This window comes from Bombina bombina, chromosome 2 (assembly GCF_027579735.1).
Source record: "Bombina bombina isolate aBomBom1 chromosome 2, aBomBom1.pri, whole genome shotgun sequence".
Classification (NCBI taxonomy): Eukaryota; Metazoa; Chordata; class Amphibia; order Anura; family Bombinatoridae; genus Bombina; species Bombina bombina.
In genome coordinates this window covers 70640427-70663197 of record NC_069500.1, presented here as the reverse complement: position 1 = coordinate 70663197, position 22771 = coordinate 70640427, and the positions used below count along the sequence as shown (strand labels likewise).

The 22771-nt window shown below is 37.1% G+C and overlaps 1 protein-coding gene across 1 annotated transcript in view; it reads left to right on the top strand.

Annotated features, from left to right (window-relative positions):
- Positions 1 to 22771, top strand: part of MYO5B (myosin VB) — a 575225-nt gene that overhangs the window by 373106 nt on the left and 179348 nt on the right. Inside the window, exons 13-15 of the mRNA XM_053701104.1 lie at positions 2897 to 3019; positions 18198 to 18281; positions 19166 to 19309. Coding sequence (XP_053557079.1) covers positions 2897 to 3019; positions 18198 to 18281; positions 19166 to 19309 — 351 coding nt within the window. The remainder of the gene's footprint in view (positions 1 to 2896; positions 3020 to 18197; positions 18282 to 19165; positions 19310 to 22771) is intronic.

Below are 22771 nucleotides of genomic sequence, written 5' to 3'. Positions count from 1 at the left end.
GTATTCCTCTTATAGGCTTTCTTTTCCAGTTCTGAGCTGGAAGAACAATGTCCCTGTTGGGTGCCTCTGTTCTTATTGGGCGATAACCTGTAATGCACTGTAATAGGAGAAGTTTTCTTCTCTGTTTTAGGATCCCAGTCCTACTATTGTGGTTTCTTTCTATACTCTTTGGGGTCTGGGCGTTGCCTCCCCTTGTTTCTCAGGACTGGTTTTTGGTCTCTGTTAGCCTGACTTGGTTCTGGAGTTTTTTTCCTTATTTTATTTGGAACTTGTACCCTATTTATAGGGTCTTCCAGGTATCCTTGTCTGTTATCTCTGTGTTCTCTTCCTTTTGGGAGTTTACGGTAGTTGATCCCTTTCTCTCGTAAGCAGGGCCGGACTGGGAAATCAGACCAGCCCTGGAAATTTGTATAAACTGGCCCCGCCCCATCTGAGTCAAGACCGCCCCCTTCATCTTAACCCCGCCCCCTCCGGTGCAGCCCCCTCCGTATATTTAATAATAGCTACAATAGTGACTGATATAATCCATTCAAAATTACTCTCTGTAAGTCACATTTGAGGCAAAAAATAGACTTCTTCCTGGGCCTGGTCGCAACTTTTCGCAATCCTCAAAGTTCCGCCACTGCCCTGTATATCAGCTATATACCCAAGTGAGATGTCAGATCATTATAACCAATGCCTTAGTGAATGGGATGTTGTGCTATAGGACTTCATTACATACACAGCAAAGTAAAATGCATGTAGTGTGTTGCTACAGCCGTTAGCTTATGAGCACTAAGTTGTGACACAATTGTTGTCATCAGATCAATGACACACCTTTATTTATTTTTATTCTTTTGCTCTGCTTTTACTTTATTATTACAGTTAACTCTTGAAATTTCTCAGACAAGAATTGTGACAATGAACCCATACACAGTCACATACTCACACAGTCAGATACTCACACAGTCAGATGCTCACACAGTCACATACTCACAGTCACATACTCACAGTCACATACTCACACAGTCAGATACTCACAGTCACATACTCACACAGTCAGATGCTCACACAGTCACATACTCACAGTCACATACTCACACAGTCACATGCTCACACAGTCACATACTCACAGTCACATACTCACAGTCACATACTCACAGTCACATACTCACACAGTCAGATACTCACACAGTCAGATGCTCACACAGTCAGATGCTCACACAGTCACATACTCACAGTCACATACTCACACAGTCAGATGCTCACACAGTCACATACTCACAGTCACATGCTCACACAGTCACATGCTCACACAGTCACATGCTCACACAGTCACATGCTCACACAGTCACATGCTCACATACTCACATACCAACAAGACATCAGACAGGATACCTGCCCATGTGTGAGCTACATATGATGTAGGATGATGACCTTTTGTATTCCATGAACAATTACACGGATATTGTGTTTGTTAGAAAATTTATGGATTTTCTAAAAACTCAGCTATATAATTATCCGGAGTTTTTTGCAGGAAAATCACAGGCATTTTTTAATTTTCTGTTTGAATAACATACAGTTACAGGGGGTGTTGATGTGTTATTAGTTTATAAACCAAAAACAGCAAAGCCAACATGAATTTTTGCAATTCTGGAGCAGATGGAGAAATTACTATGATTTTCATTGTTATTTCTTTTCAGTTTTTAGGCTGTAAATATTTTCTCAGGGATATTTCTTCTTGTGCTAAACATTGTTCTTACTGACAGAGATTGCAAACAATGAATTGGTCTTGTACAGATAGATTCCTCTCGCTTTGTGCGTAAACCTAAGATACGTAGACAGAAGCTTTTACAAGAAGCTCTGACCTGTTGCTTATGTCCGATGCTCCCAAGTCCCGGATCCTCTCCACCTCACCCGGTATCATATGCACCACGAAGCAAGGGGCCTAAGGCCAGTGCCGCACTGGCCCCAACCAAAGGGCGGTCCTGATCGGCACTGCTAAAGTTATTAGTGCCAGTGGTGAGTCCGCCCTCGAAGTTCAGATTTTTCCTGCTCTCTGCACTGAAGTATTTTGATACTCCACCATGTCATGTGTGTGAGACGACGGCCGGCCCGACCCACCCCCGCATTTCCTGGCCTCATCCAGTGACAGACTGAGCTGTGAGTGACAGACAGACACAGACTCAGTCTGATTGCTTTGCGGTAGGTTGCGTTGCGGCCGGAGGGGGTTATTGGTTACTGTTAGACACGGTAGTACTGCCACGTCCATACTAGTCTATCAACAATGATGAGATCGCATTCGTATAAAAAAATTGCTTATTAATTACTGTGGGTTAGTGTCTTTTTTCTAAGTTTTCTCGGCTTTGGACGAAGCAGGTTTTTTTGCTGGGTTGGGGTTTCAGGCCTGGTGCCCTCAGAATGGGCCGCCTTTTGTACCCTCCCGTTTTTTGCATTCAGTGTCCTCTATAGCTTGGGTATTGTTTTCCCAACAGTAATGAATGCAGCTGTGGACTTTTTCCATTTATGAAGAAAAACATAAATTATGCTTACCTGATAATTTTATTTTCTTCAGATGGAAAGAGTCCACAGCTCCCCACCCATATTTTTTCTGTGGGGCGTCTGTTATTTTTCTTCACCCTGATATTTCTTCTACTGTTCCTTGTGCCTCAGCAGAATGACTGGGGGATGAGGGAAGTAGTAGGGGTATTTAAGCCTTTGACTGGGGTGTCTTTGCCGCCTCCTTGTGGCCAGGTTCTAAATTCCCAACAGTAATGAATGCAGCTGTGGACTCTTTCAATCTGAAGAAAATAAAATGATCAGGTAAGCATAATTTGTTTTATAGCTGTATGATAACCCAGCATTGTACATGGATTGTATTATATGAATTGAGTTTTCACACATTTTTTGTATTTAGGTCCCCAAAGGAACTGACCAGAACTGGTGCCAGAAGTTGTATGATCGACACATTAGTAGCCAACACTTCAAGAAACCTCGAATGTCTAATAGTGCATTTATTGTGGTGCACTTTGCTGATAAGGTAAGCCATTACATTCTAGAACTGGGACATTTAAGTCAGGATTTGTTTTTTTATAATATTAATAAAATATAATTTCAAACCATTAACCCTTTGGCTGTCACATGATGAAAGTCACACTGCTAATGCCTATTCGTTTTTAATGTTTGTTAAAATTAAACCAGCTTGTTTTTGGATCACAATGTTAATTAAATATTTTTTCATGCACTCCGGTTCCTTGTCAGCACACTGCTGGTACAATTTATCAGTAAAGTCATTTCTAGTAATGAGGTACGTCAAGTTCTGAGAGAGATTATCCGTTTTGTTTTACTTCGCTGGCAACTAAAATAATCCATGTATAAAGTTGCAGAAGGATTTCTTCATTAAAGATCTAACAAAGGGCTTAATAAGTCTCAGAAATATAAATATAAATATATGCCTGGGGTGAAAAATAACAGCTAAAATAAAGTAACAGAATTCAGCATCTGTATAAGTGATGAATAGATACAATGTGATGCAATGAAAACTGGTTAAACCTCAGCACAGAGTATGTGCAAACTTATTATACATGACAAGAATTTATATCTGAAAATAAGAAAAAGTTTAAGGATTAGATTACAAGTAGAGCGGTCATTTTTGAAATGTCCCCCAATTGCCCAAATGTGAGCTCCCTTTTGTTATAATAAAAATGTTTTTTTCTTTTTTTCTTTAACTGCACTAGGCAGTTTTTAGGGGTTAAAGTTGGCAGGTGTGGGGTGTTAGAAAAATAAAGGCACTGAAATTTGTCTTTACATTCCAGTCTATGGGAACTGTGTGTTCTCTGTAAATAGATATGTATGTATATGTGTATTTATATATATGTATATGTGTGTATATATATATATATATATATATATATATATATATATATATATATATATATATATATATACAGTATATAAGGCAGCATATATATATATTTCAATCTGCTGACCATCGATGCACGACTTACCCCCTTTGCTGTGCTAGTTCTTATGCTGTGTCTGTGAGCGTAAAGCTTCCGCTTTTCACATTGCACCTAACTTGTAATTCCAGTGCACATTTGTGTGCTCTGGTATTACTAAGTGGAGTGCAAATATTGCTTTCACAAAAGTGATATTTTGCGCTCCACTTGTAATCTAGCCCTTAATCACCAATTAAATATGCATAGTAATTGGTCGTCTTTCTTTTTTCTGGCATTCTAATCCATTAGAACTGCCATCATTTTTTTCATTTTTTTTTTTTTACATACGCCCCAGGGTGAGGTTCCAGATGTCCTCCTTCATGGGCATACTTTGCACATGTCATTGCATAATAAGTATATAAGTGCGCAACACGTAACTGCAAGGAGAAGCAAGTACGAAACTGTGTATCTAAGGGATGTTCATTAATGAACTGAAAAAGTACAAAATATTTTAAATTCTGTATTTTAATAGTCTAATTAAATCTATTGCAAAGGATATTTTTTTAGCCAATTGTCATATTTCATTCATTGTCTTATTTATCAAACATTTTGCATAGTTGTTTCTTTCATGTAATTAGCAAGAGTCCATGAGCTAGTGACGTATGGGATATACATTCCTACCAGGAGGGGCAAAGTTTCCCAAACCTCAAAATGCCTATAAATACACCCCTCACCACACCCACAAATCAGTTTTACAAACTTTGCCTCCGATGGAGGTGGTGAAGTAAGTTTGTGCTAGATTCTACGTTGATATGCGCTCCGCAGCAGGTTGGAGCCCAGTTTTCCTCTCAGCGTGCAGTGAATGTCAGAGGGATGTGAGGAGAGTATTGCCTATTTGAATTCAATGATCTCCTTCTACGGGGTCTATTTCATAGGTTCTCTGTTATCGGTCGTAGAGATTCATCTCTTACCTCCCTTTTCAGATCGACGATATACTCTTATATATATACCATTACCTCTGCTGATTCTCGTTTCAGTACTGGTTTGGCTTTCTACAACATGTAGATGAGTGTCCTGGGGTAAGTAAGTCTTATTTTCTGTGACACTCTAAGCTATGGTTGGGCACTTTTTTAAAAAGTTCTAAATATATGTATTCAAACATTTATTTGCCTTGACTCAGGATGTTCAACATTCCTTATTTTCAGACAGTCAGTTTCATATTTGGGATAATGCATTTGAATAAAACAATTTTTTTCTTACCTTAAAATTTGACTTTCCCTGTGCTTCATTTTATTGCGTCATTCTTGGCGCGGACTTTTTTGGCGCAATTTTTTTTTTCTGTTTCCGGCGTCATACGTGTCGCCGGAAGTTGCGTCATTTTTGACGTTCTTTTGCGCCAAAAATGTCGGCGTTCCGGATGTGGCGTCATTTTTGGCGCCAAAAGCATTTAGGCGCCAAATAATGTGGGCGTCTTATTTGGCGCTAAAAAAATATGGGCGTCACTTTTGTCTCCACATTATTTAAGTCTCATTTTTTATTGCTTCTGGTTGCTAGAAGCTTGTTCACTGGCATTTTTTCCCATTCCTGAAACTGTCATTTAAGGAATTTTATCAATTTTGCTTTATATGTTGTTTTTTCTATTACATATTGCAAGATGTCCCATGTTGAAGCTGAGTCAGAAGATACTTCTGGAAAATCGCTGCCTGGTGCTGGAGCTACCAAAGCTAAGTGTATCTGCTGTAAACTTTTGGTAGCTGTTCCTCCAGCTGTTGTTTGTATTGAATGTCATGACAAACTTGTTAATGCAGATAATATTTCCTTTAGTAAAGTTACATTACCTGTTGCTGTTCCATCAACATCTAATACTCAGAGTGTTCCTGATAACATAAGAGATTTTGTTTCTAAATCCCTTAAGAATGCTATGTCTGTTATTCCTCCTTCTAGCAAACGTAAAAATTATTTTAAAACTTCTCATTTTTCAAATGAATTTTTAAATGAACATCATCATTCTGATTCTGATAATGGCTCTTCTGGTTCAGAGGATTCTGTCTCAGAGGTTGATGCTGATAAATCTTCATATTTATTTTAAATGGAATTTATTCGTTCTTTACTTAAAGAAGTCCTAATTGCATTAGAAATTGAGGATTCTGGTCCTCTTGATACTAAATCTAAACGTTTAGATAAGGTTTTTTAATGTCCTGTAGTTATTCCAGAAGTTTTTCCTGTTCCTGGTGCTATTTCTGAAGTAATTTCCAGGGAATGGAATAATTTGGGTAATTCATTTACTCCTTCTAAACGTTTTAAGCAATTATATCCTGTGCCATCTGACAGATTAGAGTTTTGGGACAAAATCCCTAAGGTTGATGGGGCTGTCTCTACTCTTGCTAAGCGTACTACCATTCCTACGGCAGATGGTACTTCCTTTAAGGATCCTTTAGATAGGAAAATTGAATCCTTTCTAAGAAAAGCTTACTTGTGTTCAGGTAATCTTCTTAGACCTGCTATATCTTTAGCGGATGTTGCTGCACCTTCAACTTTTTGGTTGGAAGCTTTAGCGCAACAAGTAACAGATCATAATTCTCATAGCATTATTATTCTTCTTCAACATGCTAATAATTTTATTTGTGATGCCATCTTTGATATCATTAGAGTTGATGTCAGGTATATGTCTCTAGCTATTTTAGCTAGAAGAGCTTTATGGCTTAAAACTTGGAATGCTTAAATGTCTTCTAAGTCTACTCTGCTTTCCCTTTCTTTCCAGGGTAATCAATTATTTGGTTCTCAGTTGGATTCTATTATCTCAACTGTTACTGGAGGGAAAGGAACTTTTTTACCACAGGATAAAAAATCTAAAGGTAAATTTAGGTCTAATAATCGTTTTCGTTCCTTTCGTCACAACAAGGAACAAAAGCCTGATCCTTCATCCTCATGAGCGGTATCAGTTTGGAAACCATCTCCAGTCTGGAATAAATCCAAGCCTTTTAGAAAATCAAAGCCAGCTCCTAAGTCCACATGAAGGTGCGGCCCTCATTCCAGCTCAGCTGGTAGGGGGCAGATTACGTTTTTTCAAAGGAATTTGGATCAATTCCGTTCACAATCTTTGGATTCAGAATATTGTTTCAGAAGGGTACAGAATTGGCTTCAAGATGAGGCCTCCTGCAAAGAGATTTTTTCTTTCCCGTGTCCCAGTAAATCCAGCGAAGGCTCAAGCATTTCTGAAATGTGTTTCAGATCTAGAGTTGGCTGGAGTAATTATGCCAGTTCGAGTTCTGGAACAGGGGATGGGGTTTTATTCAAATCTCTTCATTGTACCAAAGAAGGAGAATTCCTTCAGACCAGTTCTGGATCTAAAAATATTGAATCGTTATGTAAGGATACCAACATTCAAAATGGTAACTGTAAGGACTATCCTGCCTTTTGTTCAGCAAGGGCATTATATGTCTACAATAGATTTACAGGATGCATATCTGCATATTCCGATTCATCCAGATCACTATCAGTTTCTGAGATTCTCGTTCCTAGACAAGCATTACCAGTTTGTGGCTCTGCCGTTTGGCCTAGCAACAGCTCCAAGATTTTTTACAAAGGTTCTCGGTGCCCTTCTGTCTGTAATCAGAGAACAGGGTATTGTGGTATTTCCTTATTTGGACGATATCTTGGTACTTGCTCAGTCTTCACATTTAGCAGAATCTCATACGAATCGACTTGTGTTGTTTCTTCAAGATCATGGTTGGAGGATCAATTTACTAAAAAGTTCATTGATTCCTCAAACAAGGGTAACCTTTTTGGGTTTCCAGATAGATTCAGTGTCCATGACTCTATCTTTGACAGACAAGAGACGTCTAAAATTGATATCAGCTTGTCGAAACCTTCAGTCACAATCATTCCCTTCGGTAGCCTTATGCATGGAAATTCTAGGTCTTATGACTGCTGCATCGGACGCGATCCCCTTTGCTCGTTTTCACATGCGACCTCTTCAGCTCTGTATGCTGAACCAGTGGTGCAGGGATTACACAAAGATATCTCAATTAATATCTTTAAAACCGATTGTACGACACTCTCTGACGTGGTGGACAGATCACCATCGTTTAGTTCAGGGGGCTTCTTTTGTTCTTCCGACCTGGACTGTAATCTCAACAGATGCAAGTCTTACAGGTTGGGGAGCTGTGTGGGGGTCTCTGACGGCACAAGGGGTTTGGGAATCTCAGGAGGTGAGATTACCGATCAATATTTTGGAACTCCGTGCAATTTTCAGAGCTCTTCAGTCTTGGCCTCTTCTAAAGAGAGAATCGTTAATTTGTTTTCAGACAGACAATGTCACATCTGTGGCATACATCAATCATCAAGGAGGGACTCACAGCCCTCTGGCTATGAAAGAAGTATCTCGAATTCTGGTTTGGGCGGAATCCAGCTCCTGTCTAATTTCTGCGGTTCATATCCCAGGTATAGACAATTGGGAAGCGGATTATCTCAGTCGCCAAACGTTGCATCCGGGCGAATGGTCTCTTCACCCAGAGGTATTTCTTCAGATTGTCCAAATGTGGGGACTTCCAGAAATAGATCTGATGGCCTCTCATCTAAACAAGAAACTTCCCAGGTATCTGTCCAGATCCAGGGATCCTCAAGCGGAAGCAGTGGATGCATTGTCACTTCCTTGGAAGTATCATCCTGCTTATATCTTTCCGCCTCTAGTTCTTCTTCAAGATTCTGAAGGAATGCTCGTTTGTTCTGCTGGTAGCTCCAGCATGGCCTCACAGGTTTTGGTATGCGGATCTTGTCCGGATGGCCTCTTGCCAACCGTGGACTCTTCCGTTAAGACCAGACCTTCTGTCGCAAGGTCCTTTTTTCCATCAGGATCTCAAATCCTTAAATTTAAAGGTATGGAGATTGAACGCTTGATTCTTGGTCAAAGAGGTTTCTCTGACTCTGTGATTAATACTATGTTACAGGCTCGTAAATCTGTATCTAGGGAGATATATTATAGAGTCTGGAAGACTTATATTTCTTGGTGTCTTTCTCATCATTTTTCCTGGCATTCTTTTAGAATTCCGAGAATTTTACAGTTTCTTCAGGATGGTTTGGATAAAGGTTTGTCTGCAAGTTCATTGAAAGGACAAATCTCTGCTCTTTCTGTTCTTTTTCACAGAAAGATTGCTAATCTTCCTGATATTCATTGTTTTGTACAAGCTTTGGTTCGTATAAAACCTGTTATTAAGTCAATTTCTCCTCCTTGGAGTTTGAATTTGGTTCTGGGGGCTCTTCAAGCTCCTCCGTTTGAACCTATGCATTCATTGGACATTAAATTACTTTCTTGGAAAGTTTTGTTCCTTTTGGCCATTTCTTCTGCCAGAAGAGTTTCTGAATTATCTGCTCTTTCTTGTGAGTCTCCTTTTCTGATTTTTCACCAGGATAAGGCGGTGTTGTGAACTTCTTTTGAATTTTTACCTAAGGTTGTGAATTCCAACAACATTAGTAGAGAAATTGTGGTTCCTTCATTATGTCCTAATCCTAAGAATTCTAAGGAGAAATCATTGCATTCTTTGGATGTAGTTAGAGCTTTGAAATATTATGTTGAAGCCACTAAGAATTTCCGAAAGACTTCTAGTCTATTTGTTATCTTTTCCGGTTCTAGGAAAGGTCAGAAGGCCTCTGCCATTTCTTTGGCATCTTGGTTGAAATCTTTAATTCATCATGCTTATGTCGAGTCGGGTAAAACTCCGCCTCAAAGGATTACAGCTCATTCTACTAGGTCAGTTTCTACTTCCTGGGCGTTTAGGAATGAAGCTTCGGTTGATCAGATTTGCAAAGCAGCAACTTGGTCTTCTTTGCATACTTTTACTAAATTCTACCATTTTGATGTGTTTTCTTCTTCTGAAGCTGTTTTTGGTAGAAAAGTACTTCAGGCAGCTGTTTCAGTTTGAATCTTCTGCTTATGATTTCAGTTTTTTTCATTATAAAATTTAAACTTTATTTTGGGTGTGGATTATTTTTTCAGCAGAATTGGCTGTCTTTATTTTATCCCTCCCTCTCTAGTGACTTGCGTGGAAAGATCCACATCTTGGGTAGTCATTATCCCATACGTCACTAGCTCATGGACTCTTGCTAATTACATGAAAGAAAACATAATTTATGTAAGAACTTACCTGATAAATTCATTTCTTTCATATTAGCAAGAGTCCATGAGGCCCACCCTTTTTTGTGGTGGTTATGACTTTTTTTGTATAAAGCACAATTATTCCAATTCCTTATTTTTTATGCTTTCGCACTTTTTTCTTATCACCCCACTTCTTGGCTATTCGTTAAACTGATTTGTGGGTGTGGTGAGGGGTGTATTTGTAGGCATTTTGAGGTTTGGGAAACTTTGCCCCTCCTGGTTGGAATGTATATCCCATACGTCACTAGCTCATGGACTCTTGCTAATATGAAAGAAATGAATTTATCAGCTAAGTTCTTACATAAATTATGTTTTTTTTGTAAATATAAAGCTAGATTTCCCTTTGGTGAGATGCACTTCTCGGTCTATTCATAGACATGGCCACTATAGTATTCCAGTAGATGTAACAAGTAGGGCAACAAAGTCATTTCACATCCCTTATGCTGCAGGGCAGTGACCTTTACAGATTAAATCCAAACATTAAAAAAGAAATGCCTGTATCATTTTGTTATTTGTCACAATATTCTAAACTAATTGTGTAGGTTTGTACACACCTCTGTGTCTAACTAATGTTATTTAGTATCTATCTTTGTAGATTTGTATATACAAACATGTTACTGTGTTATAGTATAAAAATGATGCCTATTGAAAAGAAGACAAAACGTAAACTTTAAAATAAAGTAAAATAATTTTACTTCAAACGAACAAGCTAGTCCCCAAATCAATCACACAAGCAGATAGGGCTTATGTGCAGAAAGGTATAATTTAATTTATGTTATGGCAAACTTACAGGCTGCTATGGCTAATAAAGAGACTATATAAAGGCACAATAGCTTGTAAAGGTAAAAAACAAACAAACATGGCAGCTGGAATAAGCTAAACTTTGCCGACCGTATGAGCAGTCAGTTGCAGATAAGATTTGTCTGATTTAGTATGTTCTTTAGACCTATTTCTTTTGCTTTCGTACTCACAACTTGTGAAAATGCAATTGATAGTAAATTTAAAAAGTCTACAATTATGGGATTTTTGACTTTAAAGGGACATGCAACACAAATGTTGTCTTACATGTTTTATCAAATTTGCCTCATTCTCTTGGTATTCTTTGTTGAAGGAGCAGTAATGCACAACTGGGAGCAAGCAGAACACATTGGGTAAGCCAATGACAAGATTCATATATGTGCAGTTACTAACCAACAGCTAGCTCCCAGTAGTGCATTGCTGCACATAAGTTTACCACTATGCTTTTCAACATTGTCTACCAAGAAAACAAAGCAAAGTAGATAACAGAAATAAATAGGGGAGTTGTTTAAAGTTCTTAAAGATTGTTTGTGTAGTACAAAAACATAGCAATATATTTGATGTATTCTTTCCCCTTTTCCTGTAATTTCACTGAGTTTCTCTAAACCTAGAACCTAGGTTTTACCCTTATCTATCTCTTCTGTTGAGGACATTTAGAAACATATATATAACAGGCAATAAAAGAGTGTGCAAGCAATGTCTGTATGGAAAGTTAATTTACCAATCCTATATACTACACAGCCTTATTTTTTTTTTATTGTCTGTTTTTTATCTGTCTGAAATTGTTCTAATCAGAAGAGATAGATAAGCAGAAAACTTAGGTTCCAACATGGCAAAACCCATTACTTTATAAAAAACTAAACCTCTACACTGCGTATTTGTTTTTTGTATTTCAAAATTGTGAGGTTCCGTGTTGTTTTCGGGAGGTAAAGATTTAGAGCTTCATGGGTATTAAAGGCAGATGCATTTTAGCATTGTGGTCACTGACAATACTAGACACTCTCCCTTTTATCTGTCTTGTATGCTAGGACTCATGTATGTCTCTTATACTAACATTGATGTATGTCTTGTATACAAGACTGATGTATGTCTCTGATACTAATACTGATGTATGTCTTGTATAAAAGATTGATGTATGTCTCTGATACTAATACTGATGTATGTCTTGTATAAAAGACTGATGTATGTCTCTGATACTAATACTGATGTATGTCTTGTATAAAAGATTGATGTATGTCTCTGATACTAATACTGATGTATGTCTTGTATACAAGACTGATGTATGTCTCTTATACTAATACTGATGTATGTCTCTTATACTAATACTGATATATGTCTTGTATACAAGACTGATGTATGTCTCTTATACTAATACTGATGTATGTCTCTTATACTAACATTGATGTATGTCTCTTATACTAATACTGATGTATGTCTCTTATACTAATACTGATGTATGTCTCTTATACTAATACTGATGTATGTCTCTTATACTAATACTGATGTATGTCTCTTATACTAATACTGATGTATGTCTCTTATACTAATACTGATGTATGTCTCTTATACTAATACTGATGTATGTCTCTTATACAAGACTGATGTATGTCTTGTATACAAGACTGATGTATGTCTCTTATACTAATACTGATGTATGTCTCATATATAAGACTGATGTATGTCTTATACTAATACTGATGTATGTCTCATATACAAGACTGATGTATGTCTCTTATACTAATACTGATGTATGTCTTATACTAATACTGATGTATGTCTCTTATACTAATACTGATGTATGTCTCTTATACAAGACTGATGTATGTCTCTTATACTAATAATGATGTATGGCTCTTATACAAGACTGATGTATGTCTCTTATACTAATACTGATGTATGTCTTGTATACAAGACTGATGTATGTCTCTTATACTAATACTGATGTATGTCTCTTATACTAATACTGATGTTTGTCTTGTATACAAGACTGATGTATGTCTCTTATACTAATACTGATGTTTGTCTTGTATACAAGACTGATGTATGTCTCTTATACTAATACTGATGTATGTCTCTTATACTAATACTGATGTATGTCTCGTATACAAGACTGATGTATGTCTCTTATACTAATACTGATGTATGTTTCATATACAAGACTTATGTATGTCTCTTATACTAATACTGATGTATGTCTCTTATACTAACACTGATGTATGTCTTTTATACAAGACTGATGTATGTCTCTTATACTAATACTGATGTATGTCTCTTATACTAATACTGATGTATGGCTCTTATACAAGACTGATGTATGTCTCTTATACTGATGTATGTCTTATACTGATGTATGTCTCTTATACAATACTGATGTATGTCTCTTATACTAAGACTGATGTATGTCTCATACTAGGGCTGATGTATGTCTTGTGTACTAGGACTAATGTATGTCTCTTATACTAATACTTATGTATGTCTTATATACTAGGGCAGGGCTGATGTATGTTTTGTATACTAGGGCTGATGTATGTTTTGTATACTAGGGCTGATGTATGTTTTGTATACTAGGGCTGATGTATGTTTTGTATACTAGGGCTGATGTATGTTTTGTATACTAGGGCTGATGTATGTTTTGTATACTAGGGCTGATGTATGTTTTGTATACTAGGGCTGATGTATGTTTTGTATACTAGGGCTGATGTATGTTTTGTATACTAGGGCTGATGTATGTTTTGTATACTAGGGCTGATGTATGTTTTGTATACTAGGGCTGATTTATGTTTTGTATACTAGGGCTGATGTATGTTTTGTATACTAGGACTGATGTTTGTCTCATATACTAAGACAGATGTATGTCTCGTATACTAAGACTGATGTATGTCTTCGTATACTAAGACTGATGTATGTCTCGTATACTAAGACTGATGTATGTCTAGTATACTAAGACTGATGTATGTCTCATATACTAGGACTGATGTATGTCTCGTATACTAGGACTGATGTATGTCTCGTATACTAGGACTGATGTATGTCTCGTATACTAGGACTGATGTATGTCTTGTATACTAGGACTGATGTATGTCTCGTGTACTAGGACTGATGTATGTCTCGTGTACTAGGACTGATGTATGTCTCGTATACTAGGACTGATGTATGTCTCGTGTAATAGGACTGATGTAAGTCTCGTATACTAGGACTGATGTATGTCTCGTATACTAGGACTGATGTATGTCTCGTATACTAGGACTGATGTATGTCTCGTATACTAGGACTGATATAAGTCTTGTATACTAAGATTGCTGTATGTCTCATATGCTAGGACTTATGTATGTCTTGTGTACTAGGACTAATGCATGTATTATATACTAGGACTGATATGTATATATAATTTGTTAGAAAATAGTTGTGAGTATGACCTCATAAGGTTGCCTATTATTATGGTGATGCAGTAAAAATATTTATATGAGATTATCTGTGTATTGCAAATGATTTGTACCATATCTCATGAACCTCAGTTTTTTTTTACTGCAGAACTTAAATGAGATTGGTCATGCTGCTCATAGCGAGAGAATCTGATTTATTATGGCCCTTTGGTCACAAATCAGAAATATCCACAAAAACTGAAATCTGCTTATCAAAAGGAGATGCATGCTGTTAAAAGCAGTAATGCTATAAATATTTTAAGCATCTTGGTTGTATACAGAGCTGCCTGTAGCTTGGCTCTTCTTGCTGAGCATCTTCATTCTGAGCTACTAAAGCTTTGTTGGAACAACAAAATAAATGGCAGCTTGATATGACAGGTTCCTCATTTGCATATCCCTTGCTCTTCCTGCAGGGAAAAAAATATTACTCTATTTAGTGGAATAAGCCAGATTTCCAGCATGTTTTAGACAAACTGATAAACTATTTAATATATTTTGATCTCTTTACTTTTGTATTGATGACTTTTTTTTTTGTCTCTCATAACTGTAATGAGGCTTTTGTTATAAAGAGTGATTCAATTAATAAAACAATGTGACAGAATTATTGGTCTACAGGCTGTGCACAACCACTTGACTGACCCCTTTATGTCCTTTATGTGCCCACCAATATGACATTTAACAATTATAAAAATGAGTTCTCTTTATCCTGAACGCATTGAGCTAGATTTATGCGCACAGCTGCTGTCCTCGTCAGGTGAGATAATTTGTAATTCACTGAGGCTCCTTTCACCAATATTTTATAATGTTTCAATAGTTTCTGCTTGAGAAAGTGGCTGGAGCCCCGAAATGCTACTCACATGAGCAAAATAAAGTTTCTCACGCCGTTTATTTTTATTATTTACATATATAGTTACCTGTTATCTCAAATATCTCCATGATATCTCAAACTGCAACGCTTAGGAAACTGGCTTGAAAAATAGGTTTTGTAAATACTCGTAAATGTTAAATATTCAGTTTTTTGGGGGGTAAAGTAGTTTTGCTTTAAATAAGGAGAAGAGATTTAGAGATCTTGCAGATGTGAACTATGGGATAGTCGTGAGAGTTATGTGACGCACTGGAGGCGTGGATAGAGTTTTTTTACTTAAACCTTGCATGTGAAATTCCTAAAGACGCAATAGCACGTGTTTAATATCTCATCTTGTGGTCGTGTGTCATTATTTCAAAGCTGATGAGGTTATCTCATTTTTATTTAAGGGTTTTGTTTTTTGCATATGTAAGAGGGCTGCTTACAGCACCGTAAAAACTGTGTTAATGTAAAAAACCTAAAGAAAAATGAAAATACCTTGAAATAAGAATATATTTAGTTAATACACATTGACCTAGTAATTCAAATCTGTTGGTGAAACTAACACCTCGCAAAAAAACCTCGCTGAAACTTCATTGTTGGAAAATGGCGGATTTCAATAAGATTTGGTGTGAGATATTATTTATTAGGCTATTTATCACAGCTATATGTATGGCAGGAATGGCCACTGGCGATCAGCTACAAAAGATAGGGGAAGTGAGACGCAATTAACTTTGAACATGATCTCAACTGAACAAGACGGAAACATAACTAGCATCCTTGTATGTAGCACAGCCTTAAAGGGATATGAACCCCATTTTTTTCTTTCATGACTCAGATAGAGCATGGAATTTTAAACAACTTTCCAATGTACTTATATTATCTAATTTGTTTTGTTCTCTTGGTATGCTTTGTTGAAAAGCATACCTAGGTAGGCTGCAGAGCTGCAGAATGGTGGCTGCACATATATGCCTTATGCCATTGACTCTCCCATGTGCATTCTCTGTCTGAAGCATAAAAAAAATGGTTTTCATGTCCCTTTAAAGTAATTCTAGTGGAAAACAAAATGATCTAATTCATTGTACTTTAACTGTAGTGTGGCTAGAAAACTTTATTGAAATTGACATTGCTGGTGTAAATACTGAGCCACAAGTGTTAAAGGGATATCAAAGTCAAAATTAAAGAGACATGCAACCCAATTGTTTGTTTCTTTCATGATTCATATTGAACATAGAGTTTTAAACAGCTTTCCAATTTACTTTGATTATCAAATTTTCTTTAATTTCTTGATATCCTTTGATAGGAGGAGGAGCAGCAATGCACTACTGGGAGATAGCTGAACACATCTGGTGAGTCAATGACAAGAGGAAAATATGTGCAACCACCAATCAGTAGCTAGCTCCCAGTAGTACATTGCTACTCCTAATATGCTTTTCAACAGTGTTTTTTAAGAGAATTAAGCACTTTTAATAATAGAACTAAATTGGAAAGTTGTTTAAAATTGCATTTTCTCTCTGAATCATAAAAGAAAAGACAGAACATGTAATTTTAAGACACTTTTAAATTCACTTCTATTTTCAAATATACTTTGTTCTCTTGGTATCCTTAAAAAATATGTACATGTTCTTCACTACTGGGAGCTAGCTAGTGATTGGTGGCTGCACACATTTGTCTCTTGTCATTGACTCACCAGATGTGTTCCGCTATCTCCAAGTAGTGCATTTCTGCGCTTGAGTTGATTTTAACTATGTGTTTAATCTCTTTGGAGCTGCAGAAACCACTGGTGATCCAGTCAGCTGCGGCAGCCACACAGCTTGGTCAAATTGCACAGTCACTAGCGTGTAAATTTATTATTGCATGTAATATTTCCACAGTAATTGCCCTTTAATATTGAAATGTTGATTCTCATAGCCTGCAGGAATCAATATTCACATGTAATATTCTAATGCTAACATTTGTTCTAAACCTATGTCAAGGGGAACATATGTTCTAAACATATGTCAAGGGGAAAATTTGTTCTAAACATATGTCAAGGGGAAAATTTGTTCTAAACATATGTCAAGGGGAAAATTTGTTCTAAACATATGTCAAGGGGAAAATTTGTTCTAAACATATGTCAAGGGGAAAATTTGTTCTAAACATATGTCAAGGGGAACATTTGTTCTAAACCTATGTCAAGGGGAACATTTGTTCTAAACATATGTCAAGGGGAACATTTGTTCTAAACATATGTCAAGGGGAACATTTGTTCTAAACATATGTCAAGGGGAACACTTGATCTAAACATATGTCAAGGGGAACATTTGTTCTAAACATATGTCAAGGGGAACACTTGATCTAAACATATGTCAAGGGGAACATTTGTTCTAAACCTATGTCAAGGGGAACATTTGTTCTAAACCTATGTCAAGGGGAACATTTGTTCTAAACCTATGTCAAGGGGAACATTTGTTCTATCAGTCAGTTGTCAAAATTCTGTTTAGCTTACTAACACCTACACGCTATTGCAATTGTTAAAGGGACATACAAACCTATCTTTTCTTTCTTTCATGATTCAGCTAGAATATACAGTGTTAAACCACTTTCTAATTTACTTTTATTATCACATTTGCTTCATTCGATTAGCATCCTTTGTTTAGTGAGCATCAATGTACTACTGGGACCGAGCTTAAAACATCAGGTGAGCAAATGACAAGAGGCATATATGTGATCCTCCAATCAACATTTAACTCCCAGTAGTGCATTACTGCACCTGAGCATACTTAGGTATGCTTTTCAATACTGGATACCAACAGAACAAAGCAAAATAGATAATAGAAGTAAATTTAAACGTCTATCAACATCATGAAAGATTTTGAGTTTTATGTCTCTTTAATTTTACTTCCTGGTAATAAAAACTATATGTAATACAGACTTTTGTTCTTACTAGTAAGTTGTGAATTACATCAGTTATATCTTCTAGCAATAAATGTTTGTTACGAATGGTTTCCCTTTAGTACCGATATGTTCTGTTAACCAGTAAAATAGAACCAGTGAGTGAAGCCGTTGTTTTCTTCCTGCAGGTGGAATATCAATGTGAAGGATTCTTGGAGAAAAACCGGGATACAGTGTATGAAGAGCAGATTAACATCCTGAAGGCCAGTAAGGTAAGTGTCAGTGTGCGCATGTGCCAGTGTGTGATGTGAACGTGCAATTCATGGGTACGGATTTGTATTCAGGATACAGAGCCATCAATGTATATTGCAGACTTACAATTTGTTTTTTTATCCTTGTTCCATCTAAAAAATATTTATTAGATTACAATTTTATTTTATTTTTAAATTACTTTATTATGGAAGATCCCAAAAAAATGTTTTTCAATAAATAACTTTTATTATTTGTATTAACAACTGATTTTTATCTCTACCTAATCCGTTACTTTTTTAATATAAATATATATTTATGTATTGATTGTCTACATAAATACATCTCAATGCCAAATTATTTATATTAAAATTTTTATTAAAATAAAAATGTTTCATAAATATATTGTTGTGTCTGTAGCTATACACTGACACGCTCTGTATCCAAGGATTTGACATTTTGGTGTCATTCTGTGGCATTAATATTGTTATTTGACAAATAGCCAAATCTCGTTAAAGGGACATGAAACCCAAATTTTTTCTTTCATGATTTAGAAAGGGCATGCAATTTTAAACAACTTTCTAATGTATTTCTATTATCTAATTTGCTTCCTTCTTTTCATATCCTTTGCTAAAAAGCATATCTAGATAGGCTCAGAAGCTGCTGATTGGTGGCTGCACATAAATGCCTCGTGTGATTGGCTAACCCATGTGCATTGCTATTTCTTCAATAAAGTATATCTAAAGAATGAAGCAAATTAAATAATAGAAGTAAATTTGAATGTTGTTTAAATAGGTATTCTCTATCTGAATAATGAAAGAAAAGAATTGGGTTTAATGTTCCTTTAACTGCGTTATTATATAGTAAATCTACAATAGTTAGAATGTTGTCCTTTTTTTTCTTTTAGTATCAGCTTGTTGCTGATCTGTTTCACAATGAAAAAGATGCTGTTCCGCCAACTCCCACAGGAAAGTCTAAAATCAATGTACGGGCTGCTAAACCCGCCTTAAAAAACCCAAATAAAGAGCACAAAAAAACAGTTGGACATCAGGTAAATAAGTTAACGTTGTGAATTACTCTCAGATGAGTAACCTGTAGTAATGCTGTGTTCCGCATTTAGTAAGTAACTGCGCATGATTGGGGCATATACTGGTCTTTAAAGTTCATGTATTTTCATCCAATATATTTCTGAAAAAGAACTTGTTTGTGGTTTTGCAATTAATTATTGTTTGAAAAAATACAGTTGTCAATATATTATGTTAACAGAGATACTAAATTAATAATTGTCTAATTTTATTCGTTTTCTTTTTCAAAGAGTCTGCTCCATTTAAAATATTAACAAATATTCGCCTAGATTACGAGCCTTGCGTTGGGGTTAAAAAGCAGCGTTGAGAGGTCCCAACGCTGCTTTTTAAAGCCCGCTGGTATTAAGAGTCTTGCAGGTACAGGTGTACCGCTCACTTTTTTGGCCAGACTCGAAAATACCACAAATCCACTTACGTCAATTGCGTATCCTATTTTTTCAATGGGATTTTCCGAACGCCGGTATTACGAGCCTTCCAAAAAGTGAGCAGTACACACTCTCCTGTCAAGACTCGTACCGCATTTTAAAGTCAGTAGTTAAGAGTTTTATGGGCTAACGCCGTAGTATAAAACTCTTAACTAAAGTGCTAAAAAGTACACTAACACCCATAAACTACCTATTAACCCCTAAACCGAGGCCCCCCCCCCCACATTGCAAACACTAAAATAAAAATTGTAACCCCTAATCTGCCGAACCGGACATCGCCGCCACTATAATAAATGTATTAACCCCTAAACCGCCACACTCCCGCCTCGCAAACACTAGTTACATTTTATTAACCCCTAATCTGCCGTCCCTAACATCGCCGACACCTATCTACATTTATTAACCCCTAATCTGCCACCCCTAATGTCGCCGTCACTATATTAAATGTATTAACCCCTAAATCTAAGTCTAACCCTAACACCCCCTAACTTAAATATCATTTAAATAAATCTATATAAAATTACTATTATTAACTAAATTATTGCTATTTAAAACTAAATACTTACCTATAAAATAAACCCTAAGCTAGCTACAATATAACTAATAGTTACATTGTATCTAGCATAGGATTTATTTTTATTTTACAGGCAAGTTTGTATTTATTTTAACTAGGTAGAATAGTTATTAAATAGTTATTAACTATTTAATAGCTACCTAGTTAAAATAAAGACAAATTTACCTGTAAAATAAAACCTAACCTGAGTTACAATTACACATAACACTACACTACAATTAAATTAATTCCCTAAATTAACTACAATTAAATACAATTAAATACAATTATCTAAAGTACTAAAAAAAAACAATAAATTACAGAAAATAATAGAGATTTTTAAGCTAATTACACCTAATCTAATCCCCTAATAAAATTAAAAAAATTAAAAAAAATAATAAAAAGCCCTACCCTCTCGTGATGTTGACCGACTGAAATCTGATGTACCTCAGAGTTGCTAACTGAGGCCAAACCTGAAGAGCCTTGAATATCGCTCTTAGTTCCAGAATATTTATTGGAAGGAGAGACTCCTCCTGAGTCCACGATCCCTGAGCCTTCAGGGAGTTCCAGACTGCACCCCAACCTAGAAGGCTGGCATTTGTTGTTACAATAGTCCAATCTGGCCTGCGAAGGTCATACCTTTGGACAGATGGACCCGAGATAGCCACCAGGGAAGAGTATCCCTGGTCTCTTGGTCCAGATTCAGTTGAGGGGCCAAATCTGTGTAAACCCCGCTCCACTGACTGAGCCTGCATAGTTGCAGCGGTCTGAGATGTAAGCGTGCAAACGGCACTATGTCCATTGCCGCGACCATTAAGCCGATTACTTCCATACACTGAGCCACCAAAGGGCGCAGAATGGAATGAAGAACCCAACAGGAATTTAGAAGCTTTGATAACCTGGACTCCGTCAAGGTAAATTTTCATTTCTTCAGAATCTATCAGAGTCCCTAGAAAGGAAACTCTTGTGAGTGGGTTTAGAGAACACTTTTCCTTGTTCACTTTCCACCCATGCGACCTCAGAAATGCCAGTACTACGTCCGTATGAGACTTGGCAATTTGGAAGTTTGACGCCTGTATCAGGATGTCGTCTAAATAAGGGGCTACTGCTATGCCCTGCGGCCTTAGGACCGCCAAAAGCGACCCTAGAATCTTTGTAAAGATTCTTGGGGTTGTAGCTAATCCAAAGGGAAGAGCTACAACTGGTAATGCCTGTCTTGAAAGGCAAACCTGAGAAACTGATGATCTTTGTGTATCGGAATGTGAAGATAAGCATCCTTTAGATCCACTGTAGTCATATTGATCCTCCTGGATCAGTGGTAGGATGGTACGAATAGTTTCCATCTTGGATGGAACTTTGAGGAATTTGTTTAAGATCTTTAGATCCAAAATCGGTCTGAAGGTTCCCTCTTTTTTGGGAACCACAAACAGATTTGAGTAAAAACCCTGTTCCTGTTCCTCCTTTGGAACTGGATGGATCACTCCCATAACTAGGAGGTCTCGTACACAGTGTAAGAATGCCTCACTCTTTATCTGGTTTGCAGATAATTGTGAAAGGTGAAATCTCCCTTTTGGGGGGGGGGGAAGCTTTGAAGTCCAGAAGATATCCCTGGGATATAATTTCTAACGCCCAGGGATCCTGAACATCTCTTGCCCACGCCTGGGCGAAGAGTGAAAGTCTGCCCCCTACTAGATCCGTTACCGGATAGGGGGTCGTTCCTTCATGCTGTCTTAGAGGCAGCAGCAGGCTTTTTGACCTGCTTACCTTTTTTCCAGGTCTGGTTTGGTCTCCAGACCGTCTTGGATTGAGCAAAAGTTCCCTCTTGTTTATTATTAGAGGAAGTTGATGCCGCACCTGCCTTGAAGTTTCGAAAGGCACGAAAATTAGACTGTTTGACCCTAGATTTGGACCTGTCCTGAGGAAGGGCACAACCTTTTCCTCCCGTGATATCAGCAATAATCTCCTTCAAACCAGGCCCGAATAGGGTCTGCCCCTTGAAGGGAATGTTAAGTAGCTTAGATTTTAAAGTCACGTCAGCTGACCATGATTTAAGCCATAGCGCTCTGCGCGCCTGTATAGCAAAACCAGAATTCTTAGCCGTTAGTTAATTCAAATGAACAATGGCATCAGAAATAAAATAATTGGCTAGCTTAAGTGCTCTAAGTTTGCCAAGTATGTCATCCAATGGAGTCTCTACCTGTAAAGCCTCTTCCAGAGACTCAAACCAGTACGCCACAGCAGCAGTGACAGGGGCAATGCATGCAATGGGCTGTAGGATAAAACCTTGTTGAATAAATATTTTCTTAAGGTAACCTTCTAATTTTTTATCCATTGGCTCTAAAAAAGCACAACTGTCCTCGACAGGGATAGTAGTACGCTTTGCTAGAGTAGAAACTGCTCCCTCCACCTTAGGGACTGTCTGCCATAAGTCCCGTGTGGTGGCGTCTATT